This window comes from Periplaneta americana, chromosome 8, assembly GCF_040183065.1.
Source record: "Periplaneta americana isolate PAMFEO1 chromosome 8, P.americana_PAMFEO1_priV1, whole genome shotgun sequence".
Taxonomy (NCBI): domain Eukaryota; kingdom Metazoa; phylum Arthropoda; class Insecta; order Blattodea; family Blattidae; genus Periplaneta; species Periplaneta americana.
Window position 1 is genome coordinate 8,927,501 of NC_091124.1, and position 15,239 is coordinate 8,942,739.

At 36.1% G+C, this 15,239-nt stretch overlaps 1 protein-coding gene across 2 annotated transcripts in view; it reads right to left on the minus strand.

The window, feature by feature from the left end:
- Positions 1–15,239, minus strand: part of LOC138704465 (lipase 1-like) — a 46,099-nt gene that overhangs the window by 12,515 nt on the left and 18,345 nt on the right. For both annotated transcript variants that reach the window (XM_069832370.1, XM_069832369.1), the window contains exons 2-5: positions 14,832–15,018; positions 11,732–11,846; positions 5,567–5,807; positions 1,071–1,229 (exon numbers count right to left, since the gene is read on the minus strand). In XM_069832370.1, coding sequence (XP_069688471.1) covers positions 1,071–1,229; positions 5,567–5,807; positions 11,732–11,846; positions 14,832–14,943 — 627 coding nt within the window. In that variant the 5' untranslated portion in view covers positions 14,944–15,018. The remainder of the gene's footprint in view (positions 1–1,070; positions 1,230–5,566; positions 5,808–11,731; positions 11,847–14,831; positions 15,019–15,239) is intronic.

The following is a 15,239-nucleotide window of genomic DNA, read 5'->3' on the forward strand; positions in this document are numbered from 1 at the left end:
AAATAAATAAATACATAAACGAATGAAAATTAAATAAATAAACGAACAAAATAACGAATGAATAAATAGATAAATAAGTAAATAAATAAACGAATGAATAAATAAATAGGTCTACATAAAATCAATGAACAAATGAATAAATGAACGAATAAATAAATAAACGAACAAATGAATGAATGATTAAATAAATAAATAAACGAACAAATGAATGAATGATTAAATAAATAAATAAACGAATGAACAAATAAACAAACAATAAAACATAAAGTCAACCTCACTCCCTCACTCACTCACTCACTCACTCACTCACTCACTCACTCACTCACTCACTCACTCACTCACTCACTCACTCACTCACTCTCTCAATCGTTCACTCATTCATCCACTAACTAATCGAGTAATTAATTCATATTCACATTATTTATTCGTACATTTATTCTCTCTTTCATTGAAACACATAATTTATTTAATTATTCATTATTAATATTTATAAAACATTAATTACAGTTAAAACCATTTGAAATCGGAAGTAAGAAGTAAATAATACAATTTAATAACCTTTATCCATTCATCCATTCATCCATCCATCCATCCATCCATCCATTCATCCATCCATCCATCCATCCAGCTAGCCAGCTAACCAGCCTCCCGTCTTTCCTTCATTCCTGATTAAATTGTAGTTTATTTCACTACTGATGTTCTAGGCTGACAAGAAGTAAATTATTTTACATACATCCGTCATCCATCCATCTATCCACCCAACTACCCATCCACCAGCCACATACACGAAATTACAAAGAGCATCATCCTCCATCCTATATTCCTGCATTCCTGCTAAGTTTGTGGTCTATTTGTTATATAAGTTGTACAACGACGAAGGCCATCTTCCATCCTTCGTTTAACATAGTAATGGTAAGCTCTATAAATGGATAAACGCCTTAATAACCAGTACACACTTAGAAATTGAGGAAACTCCTATTCGTTCCGTCTTCCAGGATTGTGTAAGTATACTGACTGACTACGGCCCGAAGTAAAGTGGACATACATCCTCATTAGCGTTCCATACTTACTTTGTTAGTCTGTGTTGAATTTGTTCCAGCGAGGAGCAGAAGTCCCGCGGAACATAGTTCTTGCACCAGGCCCATATCTCTGCAGAAGGTTTGTAGGAGAATTGGAGGTACCCAATCCTTCGGGAAAATTTCACTGTTGTATAACATATTCGCTTCAGCCTGTAAGACATTGGCCGTGATCAGAGAATATAATCATGTTTTCAATAATTGTTTTCCTTTTGTTAAACAGGGTTAAAAGAAACAAAACGCACCTCATAAGGTCGTCACATACAGGGACATCATTTTATTTTTACGTGCATTTTTATTGTACCTGCATTTCTGAATGTACTTCACTCCCACCCCTTCACTAATGTCCTTGCTCCCGTCAGACACACAAACTTACGGCCGCTGTTGCATTCGAAGTCTTCAAACAGTGAAGTAAACACTGCAGTGTATAGTGTGTTTCATAAATATGATTGCGTTTTCTATAGAAGAAAGAACCTATATTAATAATATCGTACTAAAAATTATATTTAAGAAACGATAAATTCAATTTCACAGAATATGCTTCAAAATGTTTTTAATAATATGCGTACTGAATTGAAGCCTGCATTGTAATGAACGGCAACCATTTTCAGCAACTTGTTTAAAAATTCAGATTAGCTTTTTTTGAATTGAGGTGGCTAGAAGCAAAGGAATGCTAGTGACATTTGTAATAACATGAGTTAAGTGCATCCAATGTAAGCTAAAGTATCTAAAATTTTAGTGGCAAAGGGATATTTTAATCGCATCACACATTAAAATTTAAATAAAAATTTCACCGATTTTACGAAAGCTTAAATATTTAAACCCCATTTTCTCAAAAGTAACTTAAGTGCACTTACAGCCCTTTACTTATGACCTCAATTTAAATGCACTCTCTATATTGTATGTTAACACCAATAATTAATATGCTAAATAAAGTAGACATTACATAACGAACATAGCCGCCTGAAAAGTTGAGTTTTTGAAAAAAAAATGTTACTACTCTACTGTATTTTGATAAATTCCGTAAAAGTGATGATCAAACTGAAAATCGTAATATCGTATTTCCCTACAACATAAATGGATACAGTACTTTTCTCTCCTCCTATACTTAGTAAAATGATTTGTTTACATATTGCACTAGTAACATCAAACTCCTGTAATGGAAGGGGGCAACAGTGTTTCCGAGTATAGCCAGGTTAATGTTGAAAATGTTGGTAAAAATAAAGTGATGTCCCTGTATAATTCTTATGTAACTCCCTTAGCATGATTGCATATAGACTAGACTTCTATCTGTGCGCTCTGCCGACGTCAGAGCGCAGGGGAGAGGGTTTGCCTCGCTACAACTCACTACAAAAATATCAGTTCAAGAAGGCATGCTTGGTGTAGCGTAATTATTTTGGAAAGAGAAGTTGAATATATGATTATATTAAATGCACAAGTTAAATAAACACAACAGAAGCAGGAAATATACGCTTTTAGAAGCACAAGATAGGCACGCGTGTTCCTTCCTCAGAAACAAATGCTGATGTTTTCTGGAAATGCGGTAGCATGGATGGAGTGCTGTTCTACGCATGAGCAGAGTCTTTCCTAGGCTTTCAACGTCCTTCTCTCTCGCACTCTGACAGTCGGAGAAGTGGAGAACGCACAAGTATCAGAAATCTACATATTCCAGTCGAACATGGCACAAAACTTTCAAGAGCAAGTTACCCGTGCCACAGTCTAGTAGATACAGTCACGAAGCTTGAGTTGTGAGGGTGCTAGGAACAATAGACTGTGCCGGTACTATTTCGAATTGTCTGTAATGAGGCGATATTAGCGATCCTAGTGGTTAGCAGCTATCTATGGATGCATATTTACTACGTATTGAGCTTCGTGACTGTATATACTAGACTATGCCCGTACTTTATATGTTTAGAAAACAATTAAACAGTACGGTATCCTTTGATACATCTCTCGTTTACATTAATAGGTTTTTCACAAGTTTATCAGAATAAATAAATAAATAGATAAATGCATAAATTAATGAATAAATAAATGAAAAATAATAAAATAAATAAATACGGTAATAAATAAATATAAATAAATAAATAATAAATAAATAAGTAAATGAGTAAATAAATAAATTAAAATCAAATAAATTAATACATTAATTAATTAATGAAAATTAATTAAAATAAATAAATACGTATTAACTACAATGATCGTTATAAAAAGAGATGAGAGGGTTTCATTTATAAGAGGTGTAGATAGGAACTTACTAATTGATAGAAATTTACGACGTTTCAAAAGTTGGCTCTACCTTAACTCTACAAGTGAACAAGATAAAGATATTCTACCGTTTGTGCCATTACCGGGGTCAGGTTCTTTATTAAAGTTTTTCCAATTTTTCGTGAAAAATTAATAAAATAACATACTTAAGATTAAGTCTGTGGCTATTTCGATAGCGAGTGCGCTTTCCAACTGCGGTTTGATTCCCGGCATGAGCATTGGAAGAAATTTATCTTCCATCCACAGGACTGGTGTCTGAACGTTATGTTATAGTTGCCCTGCGATGTCTCGGCGGTGGCATTGTGTCTTCTTTTTTTTTTTATTGGGTTATTTTACGACGCTGTATCAACATCTAGGTTATTTAGCGTCTGAATGATATGAAGGTGATAATGCCGGTGAAATGAGTCCGGGGTCCAACACCGAAAGTTACCCAGCATTTGCTCATATTGGGTTGAGGGAAAACCCCGGAAAAAACCTCAACCAGGTAACTTGCCCCGACCGGGATTCGAACCCGGGCCACCTGGTTTCGCAGCCAGACGCGCTGACCGTTACTCCACAGGTGTGGACGGCATTGTGTCATCCCGATCTCATGAACAGGGAGGCCCATACTGTGAGATGTCTAGTGTGTGATTTAGTGAGTGAATTCCCCTCCCCTACCCGTAGTGGTGTATAAGAAGGAGAAAAGAGATATGTTAAACTTACTAAGAAAGATGAAATAAGACTTATTATTCAAAATGTGATAGTAATTTCGTGATTATATTTTTCACCATGTAATGTCGTAGACAGTACACTCATACATAAATTGAACAAGATCGTACCTTTTCAGTGGATCCTAAATTCTTGCAATATTTCTGGAAACGAGCGTGCAGATGCTTTAGCCTAAAAGGTTGCCTCCCTATCCCAAATCACCTAGAAAACCACATCATATGAGTCTCAAAAGTTAATAGTAAAAGACATGATTAGAAACCCATATTTTGAAGAACTATAAGACAGAATCAAGGAAAAGCAGGGAAGACATCAATCCAAAACATCCCAGACGGCCAACGAAAAGCATCAGTCGCACTTTTTCGTCTCAATACTGGTCATGATTGTCTTGGACATCTCCATCGCTTTGGAATTGCGATGTCTTCAGCTTGTATCCTTTGTATTTCAGCCGAGGTTATGGACAGAGAGCACCTCCGGAGATGCCCAGCTCTCCGTGTCCCTCAGGACCATTGAGATACTGGGAAGCTAGATCGAAAATGATAGAATTAATGGGATAATGATTTTTCATTTTTTATTCAATTGTAATCCTGCCATTAGATGAAATAAATAAATAAATAAATAAATAAATAAATAAATAAATAAATAAATAATAATAATAATAATAATAATAATAATAATAATAATAATAATAATAATAATAATAATAATAATAGTAATAATAGCCGTCCCCTTTGTAAATCAGCCTTAACTCAATTTTATCCAAAACCCAGTCATCAATGGTTCTGTAAGCCATTAAAGAAAAAAATATAATTCCCAAGTATTTTGTCCCCTATTCCTTTGTAGCTAACATCTTCAAAGTTAATAGGACTCCATTTCTTTGAAATAACTTAAACATGCTCTATCCTCATTTTACCACAGAAATCAACATCTTTTGCAGAAAAAAACCAATCTTCGCGAAAATTCGCGTCAAATTCACTGTCATAAGTCAGTCACATTTATGATAAAACCTGCATAATGTACTTGGTGCATCTCTCTGTCATTAATTACTAATTGTAAAAACACTCGGCCTGGTCATTAAAAAAGCCTAAGCCACTTGAGCGGTCCGTTTCTTTTGTTCACCTGAAGGCGAAGATGGAGCCAACACTGAAACACTGAATTTCTATGTTCATTGCAAGCAATGGAAACAATGTGGAGGCCACCGGCGTAGCTCAATCGACTAATGTCTTTGCCTGCCTATCCAGAGTTTCACTCGGGCGTGGGTTCGATTCCCACTTGGGCTGATTACCTGGTTGGGTTTTTTCCGAGGTTTTCCCCAAACCGTAAGGCGAATGTTAGGTAATCTATGGCGAATCCTCGACCTTATTTCGCCAAATAACATTTTGCTATCACCAAATTCATCGACGCTAAATAACCTAGTTGTAATACAGCATCGTTAAATAACCAAGTAAAAAAACAATGTAATGTGAATAATCCACCATTGCTTTCTCCCACATTCAGAATGTACTTAATTTTCTTACCCCCACTTTACTGAAGCTAGAGATCCTAAAGAAGGGGTTGGAATTGTAGTAATTGTAAGATGCGGGCGCCAGTCCCACCATGAGGCGTATCTTGGAGTTGTAGGCAGGGTAAGTGGAAGCATATACGTAGAAAATGGTGCCTCCCATGGAGTGGCCGATGTAATGCAGAGACCTCTGCCTCGAAACGTTGAGGGCATGGTCGACCATTGCAGGAACATCGTACACACCGATCTCGTGCCAGCTGCGGGGAACAAGGCGATGCGTAAGCATTGATTAAGATTGTTTCTTGAAGAGTTTTCCATATTAAATTTTCATCTAATGTATTGTATTTCATAGGTCAGCACTGGTCCACCGCTGTAGAGTAACAGTTAGCATGTCTGACCGTGGAACTAGCGGGCCCGGATTCAAACACTGATTAGGACAAGTTAGCTGTTTGAGGTTTTTCCGGGGTTTTCGCCAGTGATTTAGTTTGAAAATAATATGTATTTACAGGGACTTACGTTATCAATTTAGCAACCACCAAATAGGCTCGTAGTGGGTGCCAAGTTTGGCATAGGCCCACTCATGTTACCGTAATGCATACACTTTTATTTTCTGGGACGGCGTTCTGGTGCGTTTCAGCCAACTAAATCACTGGGTTTCCCTCAATAAATTAAGAACAAATACTGGGTAACTTTCGTAGTTGGATCTTGGACTCATTTCGCTGGTATTACCACCTTCGTTTCACTCAGACTCGAGACACCATCACAAAGCGTCGTAAAATAAACCGATTAAAAAAATATCAGCACTGTAGTTTGGAGATGTGGAACAAGTCGAAAGTTACATAAAGATACACAGGCACAGCAAGCAGAGTAATTCAATTTACAAGTACAAACAATTCATCAGTTGAGTAGAAAGTATGAGTATGGACAACTTCTGTTTATTCTGTTTAAATTTTTCTCCTGCCCTTTCAAAGACCCTACAGTGAGGAACTTGCCAGCAATATTACTCTTTAGCATTTTAGGTAGAATATCGTTCTTAAGGGGACACGACATTATCTTGACAATGTTAAAATTTTTGTTACATAAGGAACTTTTTCTCAAAAACTGTTATAGCTAGACAGCTCGTGTACACATAACTTAGCTTTATGCTGAAACAGTAGTTTTTCTTTAATTTATTTCCTTACTGACAATGAGAAATAATATTTTTCCCATTCATATATTTTTTTCAACATTTTCCAATACATTATCTCCTGTAACAACTCCAAAACTCTAAAAATAAGTAAATAAATAAATAAATTAATTAATTAATTAATATATTAATAAATAAATAAATACAGTAAATAAATGAATATATAAATCAATCAATCAATCAATCAAAAATTGTTCCAGTACATGCAAAACATCCAAATAAAGATTCCTAAAAATTTGAGCTTTCTAGATTAAATAAAAACTGAGAAAATGTTCGTTTTGTATGGAAAAACTAAATTTACGGAAACAATCGTTAAATTACGGCATAGGCTATACATACACTTTACCCTTTCTTCAGAAAAACGAAAAGTTAACATGGTTAATATTGGTATAACCATATGTGATATAACATTTTAAAGAGGAAAATGTCAAAGAACAAACTGGGAAATAAAATAAAATATAATTTTCCGCACAAAATCCGTAAATTTTTTTATTTATTGATAAGAACAATCGTGGTATCGTAAATACTATACAGAGAAAAGCCAAAAAGAAAAAAACTAAGATACTATATCATCACTAGTGTCCATAAATTCATTTATATAATTTTTGATTACTTAGTCATGAATAACACATTTAAATCTATAAAAATTAACAATATGTGCACTATAAGTAAGTGTCTTAAACACAGACAATGCAATTGATGTAAACCATTGCTTAGAATTGGCTAGTATAACCCTAGAGGTCACAAGGTGGTAATTATGTCTTGCACCATAATGATGAATCTCACTATGTGCATAAGAACTGTTTAAATTCGATTTTATTTTAATCAAACAATGGCAAATATGCAAATGAAGAACAGTTAATTTTTTTCAGAAATAAATGAAGGTCTGTAGTGAGCATCGCAATCAGTCAAAATTCGTATTGCCTTTTTTTGCAAGAGATCTTGATTAATTTCATGACAATTTCCCACAGATGAATACCATAAGTAATTATACTAATAAAAAAAAGCAAAATACGAGGTTTCAAGAAATTCCTTAGGTACAAGTTATGTAAGTTTCATTAATAAATAGATTACTCTTGACAATATGATACACTTATTAATATGACCTTCCCAAGTTAGCTTGGAATCAAGAACACCACCTAAGAGTTTAACCTGTTGAAGGTTATTATCAAAGCTCGGAACTTGGGGACTTGTGTCTTTGAACGTGGCTAAGCGACCGGACTTCAATGTCAACAAACTCCCGTTTCCAGCACAGAGGTACTGTCAGGTCTGCTACAAAAGTGGTTCCTGACTGGAACAACATAATGATAATATTATGGTAGGTTGAAACAAGTAATTTTATAGCATATATATATATATATATATATATATATAAACATGCAAAATATATCAAATTTACAGTTCTGCTCTGTACATTTTATTACAGTGTATGACTACATACATTCGAAGATTTTCCAACCCATACCTTCTTCGTCTGTTAGTTAAACATGATTTGAAAGGAAAGAAACTTATTTCCACGTCACATGAAGTGACGGGAGCAAAATTATTTTTTTTAATTTCATTTATTTTAACTAGCTACCTACTGAATACAAATTACATTTATAAAACAAAAATGTTTCTAGCCACTACCGTAAGAGCCAGGCTCGTGTACGGTGTGGTCTTAGTCAATAATATAACATAAAATTTACAAGGACACTTTACTAAATACAGTAAGTAACTTAATTCAAACCAATAAATACAACACAAGAGCAAGAATAAAGAAGAAAGAGAAAAATAGAGAAAAATACACATTTAATATAAATTGACAATTCAACAGAAGCCAGTGATATTCAATAAAAACAAGAATATAGTAGACAGAAATAAAAGGTAAAAAAAAAAATACATTTGTTAATATTATATTATATCGTGGATAATTTTACAAATTTATTTTTTAAAAGCTTCAATTTTAAAAAATTTCAAATTAGGAAAATGGTTTGTAATTGTATTATAAAGTCTTAGGCCGAAATAAAGTATTGAATATTTTCACTGTCACTGTTTCCTGTTCGATTTTCAGTAGTTGCTAGCTGATCTCGTATCTGAGAAAGATAAGTATCCTAAATTTGTCACGAAAATAGTTTTCAATTTCTATGTCACTACTAGGGAAGGTTCCACTACGACTTGATCCATGGCTATGGACAAATTTTCCATCGTTTTAAGGGACTGCAATGTATTTCAATGAATGCCTGTTTCCAATCTCTAGTTTGTGTTTGACACAAGTTACAAAATATAAACTCTTCATTCGAAGAAAATAATGTATCTCCTCAGAATTCCTTCACGAAATTCTGTACCTAAATTTTAAGAAATATATTTTCAAACGTATACAATACCCATTCGAATAATACGTATTTTCTTATTTTCAAACAGACCGTTTACCTCTAATTAATTATCTGAATGTCATTGGCTTCGACACGACACAGTTTCCTCGTCCGTCTTCCTGTCATTCGATGTGACCACTTTCTTAGTACACACGACTGTCCCTGAGCACTTGCAGGGTGAGCTTTGTGTACGTTGTACCTGTAACCTTACTCATGAACACGACACACAAGTCCCCAAGTTCCGAGCTTTGGTTATTATCATATACATATCTTTCGTCGCAACGAAAATAAAATATTCTGAATCTTGTTGTCATTAAGACAAATGCCATTACCCAAAAACTAAGAAACTTCATGAAGGATGAGCGTTGGAATTAAAACTTTTATACGCCTTCTCAGAAAAACGAAAAATTAAAATGAATGCAGTATGAACTTGGTCATATGTGATATATCATTTTAAAGAGGGAAATCCAAATAATGTACTGGAAAAATAAAAATCGAATCAAATTTTTCACCCAAAATTCACCTGAAGGATATTATTATGACAAAGACTATGGTTTGAGTAGCAAGTGGAGAGTACACTTAGATAACTTTAACATTTTGACGTGGGCGAGAAATGATCGCTAAATTTTTCTTGGAGTTTTCTCATTCGAATACTACAGCGAGATCACTGGATACGACTGATACAGCGTCGTTAAATACCGTATTGCTAATTCACCATCGGCTACCATTTGTACGTACCAGTGGCGGTTATTCAAGTGAAGTACATGAAGGCCACCTTCACCCCTTTTTTCGTGTTTTAATAAAATATATTTTATCAATAAATTAAAATAAAATGAATTCTTCACTAAACCATATTTTGCTCTACTTTTTAATATCTTGTTCGGCTTAATCCGCTCAGTTAACGTTCACTGCAGCACTTCAATGAACCCCTCACCAGGCCACGTGGCTAGCAGACCAGCTGAAGGTCCGAATGAGACTTTCCAGTTTCCTTTTCGCCTTCAGCACACACACACACACACACACACACACACACACACACACACACACGCACGCACACACACACACACCTTCACAGATTTAGACTTTCAGACAACCCGATATGTCCATGTGGAGAAGAAGAACAAACTGCAGATCACGTCGTATTGCAATGCAAAAGATTATATAAAGAAAGAAAGGAAATGAGTAAAAGAATAAGAAACATTGGCGGAGATTGCCCTACGACTCATGACAAGCTAGTTAGCAAGTATTTGCAAATATTCGTCCGTTTCATCAGCTCGATAAACTTCAATGATCTACAATAATATGCCAATTAATCATGACAGACTGCAATTAAAATATTATATTATACGATATCATAGTATGTATGAAGATTATAGCTAAACACGTGTATATTATAATACGTTAGATACTGTAAACTGATGAATTGAAATTACAAAGCATGTAGTATTACTATGTAATGGGGCATGCAGTTAAAAAAAACACACACACACACACACACACCCCGGTTGCCATGACAACGAGTTGCTTACTATGAATTACCGGTCCCTTTTGCGAGGGTATTAGGAAGGTCTGGCGAGCAGGCATTCATCTCCTTTCTCTGTTCTTGAAGGACAGAATCTCTCTCTCGTCCAAACATTGGACCAGGGTGGCAAACTGTAATATTTTGCAACTAAATAAGAAAACATAAAATATTGTGTAAAGAAGTTAAATATTGTTTAAATTTAGTATATAACTTATCTATTTTTGTATTTTTTAACGTTAGCACCTCTTGAATATTATGTTTTGTATAGATTTTGAAATAATTTGAATACCCTGTAATGAAGAAAGTTGGCATAACATTTGAAACTACGTTGTACATTTGACCCGCGCAGACCAACGATTTCGCTTTTAGTCTATAGGCCTACGTATTCTTTGTTGTGACAAGTGGAGCGAAATATGGTGTTACTAAGTGTATTAATGCGATGAAAATATGAATCCGTTAAACGATTTAGTGTGTAATCTTTTGGAAACACCGTTCTCTCGTTGGTGTGCAGAAGATAAGCAAGATATTTTAAAATACCGCTGAACAACACCTCACATTAATATAACTATGAAAAAAGTGAAAAGTGGTGGTCGGTCATACAATATTCAGTTTCAAGATTCGTGGTATGCCGATTGCAACTGGTTATGTGGGAGTCACTATAACGAGAAGTTATATTGTTGGCCTTTTCTTCTGGGGAACAAGAAACTCGCTTGGAATTGAACTGGATTTTGCGATTTCAAAAATGTCAATCGCGGTCTTCACAACCATGCAGATTCAGCTGAACACTTTAAATGTATTTTGCAATTAAAGGCTCTGCAGAAGAACATGAACACCATTGCGGATGCACTAAAGGAAAGATCTAGGTTATACGTAAGTCAATTTAATGAAAACGTGCTTTTAAATAGACTGGTAATGCACACCGTAATCGACACGGTTAATATATTACATTAATTCAATATGCCCATCGTATAGGTTACAAAAGCATTCGCGACGTCACGGCTATAACTTATAACAATTCCAGGAAATTACCTAGAATTCTATTGACCACCTAATTTATCCGGCACGAGCCGCCACTGGTACGTACAGAACTGGAAGCGGAGTAATACATTTAAGACTCACCTATAGTTCCAGAATTGTTTATCGCGTGGTGAAAGACGCAAATGTCGTTTGGAGTAGACGTTGCCTCTCGTATTGCCGAGCCACACATCGTATCCCGCGTCCGACAGAATGTACGCTGCGCGAACAAATACAACATCGTACATTAATGAAACTTCCAATATTGCACTAGCCATTGTAACTGTCATTAGCACTAATGCATTTGACAGCAGTGTTGGAGGGTTCAAAACTCACATCATTTCAGCCAAGCAGTAGACTATCTCAATCAGTTGACGGCTTCATCGACAGAAACCAGAGTTCGTTCGTTCTACCCGAGGATATCCCAGAACAGGACCGGCAAAGACGCTCGCGCAAACGAGTGACTCGCGAAGTGTGCTACCCGTAAGGACTGATTACGTATCTAGTACTGAGGACGACGGAGGGATGAGTGTACTGAGCAAGGGTTGACCAATTGTGGCAGTGCGCCATACGTGTCATGGCTCAGGAATAACTTTATTTTTGAAAGAATCTCAATAAATGGACAAATTGTGTCCTATCTGATTTTTTTTGCAGTATCGTATTGGTAGAAATAAACCTGCCTGTACGTGCACAAAGAATTTATTCTTAGAAACAAATATTTTATTTAAACAAATATGTAGAACCTAAAGCAGTGACGCCAAAGCAAGCATATTTTTTTTACCTTGATGTCGTGCGCGGGCATCAAGCTCTAGGTATGGAAGAAGGAAAGATTATGTGTATGAATAAGCAGCCTGTTGGATTAAGAAAACAGTTGTGTGCAAACTTCAAGCGGAACGTGAAATTTTATGTCGTTATTTTTATATTGCATCTTTCTGTTTGATATTATCTATATTGTCTGTAAAACAAAAGTACTAACACCAATTTCTTAATACTGTAGTTGTGTTTTAAACGTGAATAACATAATACACTCAGGGACAAAAAAAACCCGGACACTTCTATATTTGCTTGTATTTTGTTGCCAATTATTTCAAAATGAAACAAAACCCATTTAAACAAAATAATGTTTTATTTAGCACCTTATACGACAACATTTGAAAAAAAAATCTCTGATGAGAAAAATTTACAAAAAATTACAAAGGGCATTTTATGGTGCCTTAAACATTAAAAACTCTTTTTAGTAACGGGTATTACCCCCTCTGGCTTGAATAACTGCATCCATACGTCTTTGCATGCTCTCAATTTGGTTAGCAATTTCTTCTTGAGGAATAAGTTCCCATTCTTCGCCAAGTGCTCGCCTCAACTCTTGTAACGGTTCTGGTCTCGGTCGTCTATTCTTAACACGCCGTCCTAGCATGTCGCACACGTGTTCAATTGGGTTCATGTCTGGACTCCTTGCTGGCCATGGAAGAACATGGATTCCCACTTCTTGGAGATAATCTCCGACCGCATGGGCAATATGCGGCAGTGCATTATCATGCATTAAAACAAAGTTATCGCCTACAAATTGGCCAAATGGCACAACATGATCAGCCAAACATTCATTTATATACCTATAAGCTGTTAGTCTTCCATTTTCAACAAAAACCAACTCTGTACGAGCATCCGTACACACTCCTGCCCAAACCATCACTCCACCACCTCCATACGGCACATTTTCGGAAATGCAACACTGTGAAAATCGTTCTCCCCTAACACGAAATACGGGAAAGAAACGGAGATGATGATGATGATGATGACGATGACGATGACGATGACGATGACGATGACGATGACGATGACGATGACGATGACGATGACGATGACGATGACGATGATGATGATGATGATGGAAGAGGAGAAGTGTAATTATGATGGCGAAATGAGTCCGAGGTCCAACGCCCAAAGTTACCGAGCAATTCTGTTTCATTTGGTAAAAACCTCAACCAGGTAACTTATGCCAATCAGGATTTGAACCCGGACCTGCTCATTTCATGGTCACTCCACAGCGGTGGACGCGTCTCCATATCACTGATCTAATCTCATTTCTTATGGGTGCGTTTATATTTTAGTTTGCAACGATTCACTCTCCCAAGGAACTACTTAGAGCGGTTTACTTTGGCTATGTTCACTCTGTGTTATCATATGGGATAATTATCTGGGGGTCGTCATCAAAACTTGCACAAGTGTTTAGACTGCAAAAGAGAATATTGAAAATTATAAAGAAGGTACCTATTCGCTCGGATAGTAAAAAAATATTCACAGAGTTTGATATTTTGCCCCTACCTTGTATTTACATTCTTGAAACAGTCTGTTTCATCCACCAAAATTATGATAGTTTTAAAATAAACTCTGATTATCACAACTACAGCACAAGAACATGCAATAATTTACATTTTAATCATCATAGGTTATCCAAGAGTCTCAATAGCTTATCACATACAGGGATAAGACTTTACAACAAACTCCCTGTTGAATCTAAAGCCCTTAACTATGCTAGATTTAAAAAGTCAGTGAAACATATTTTACTTTTCCACATGCCTTTTACTGTCAATGAGTATCTTAGTTTAGCACTCCAAATTTAACTTACAGTGGTTAGTATCTCCTTTTGTGTTTACTGCTCTTTTTTTCTGTCTGAATCATGTCTGCGGTGAGACTGCCCAAGAAGATAAGGAAACCAAGAACCTTGTACAAGTAACGGTCTGGAGAAGATTGTGGAGAATTGACTTCATTACTGAATGTGTTGATTGTATATTATTGTAGACATCTTGTATGTCGGAATAACATGTATGTAACCGCATATTTATTATGTATTCACTCTGACGATGCCATGAAATCACTGTATTTCCTAAGGCTAATAAATATCTATCTATCTATCTATCTATCTTAAGAGTGACCGACCTTGCCCCTACACTACTCTATGTAGCAAAATTTGGAAACGTGCAGCGTTTCATTCCTAAGGAAGTCAAGATACGTTTTTTGTCTTCCTTGAAAAAAAAAAAACCCACCGTCCTCGGCCGCAATTGGTCACATGAACCCAAGATACATCACACCCAGTGTACTACCAAGAACTACGAACCAAGGTATTCGAATTATCTGGTGGCCGCCATCTTGTATCTGTCAGCTTCATGTCAACAGAGATCTAGTTCTCGACAGTAGTAGTATTTACCTAGTCCGTTGTTGGGGCCAGTAACGACCCAGTCAGCCGAACTGCAGAAGAGACCGTTGACCAACAAGACCACGGGTCTGTTCGCTCCCCCACGGGGTGGGATGCAGTGCATTGTGAGGAAGTATCCGTCCGTGGTGAGCACCTCGTGGGTCTCGGCCGGATATCCGTACTTCTGGATCAGCTCCGGCTGCGAACGCACAAATAGTGAACAATACGAACGATATTCATTAACTGACTTAGAATAGGACTATATTCTCATGAAATACACAAGCGTACATGCTCCTAAAAATATGTCATAGACCTCGGATTTCATTATTGTAGTATTTAGTATTTATTTAATTAACCTGGTAGAGATAAAGTCATCAGGCCTTCTCTTCCCCTCTACCAAGGGATTACAACTACATTATT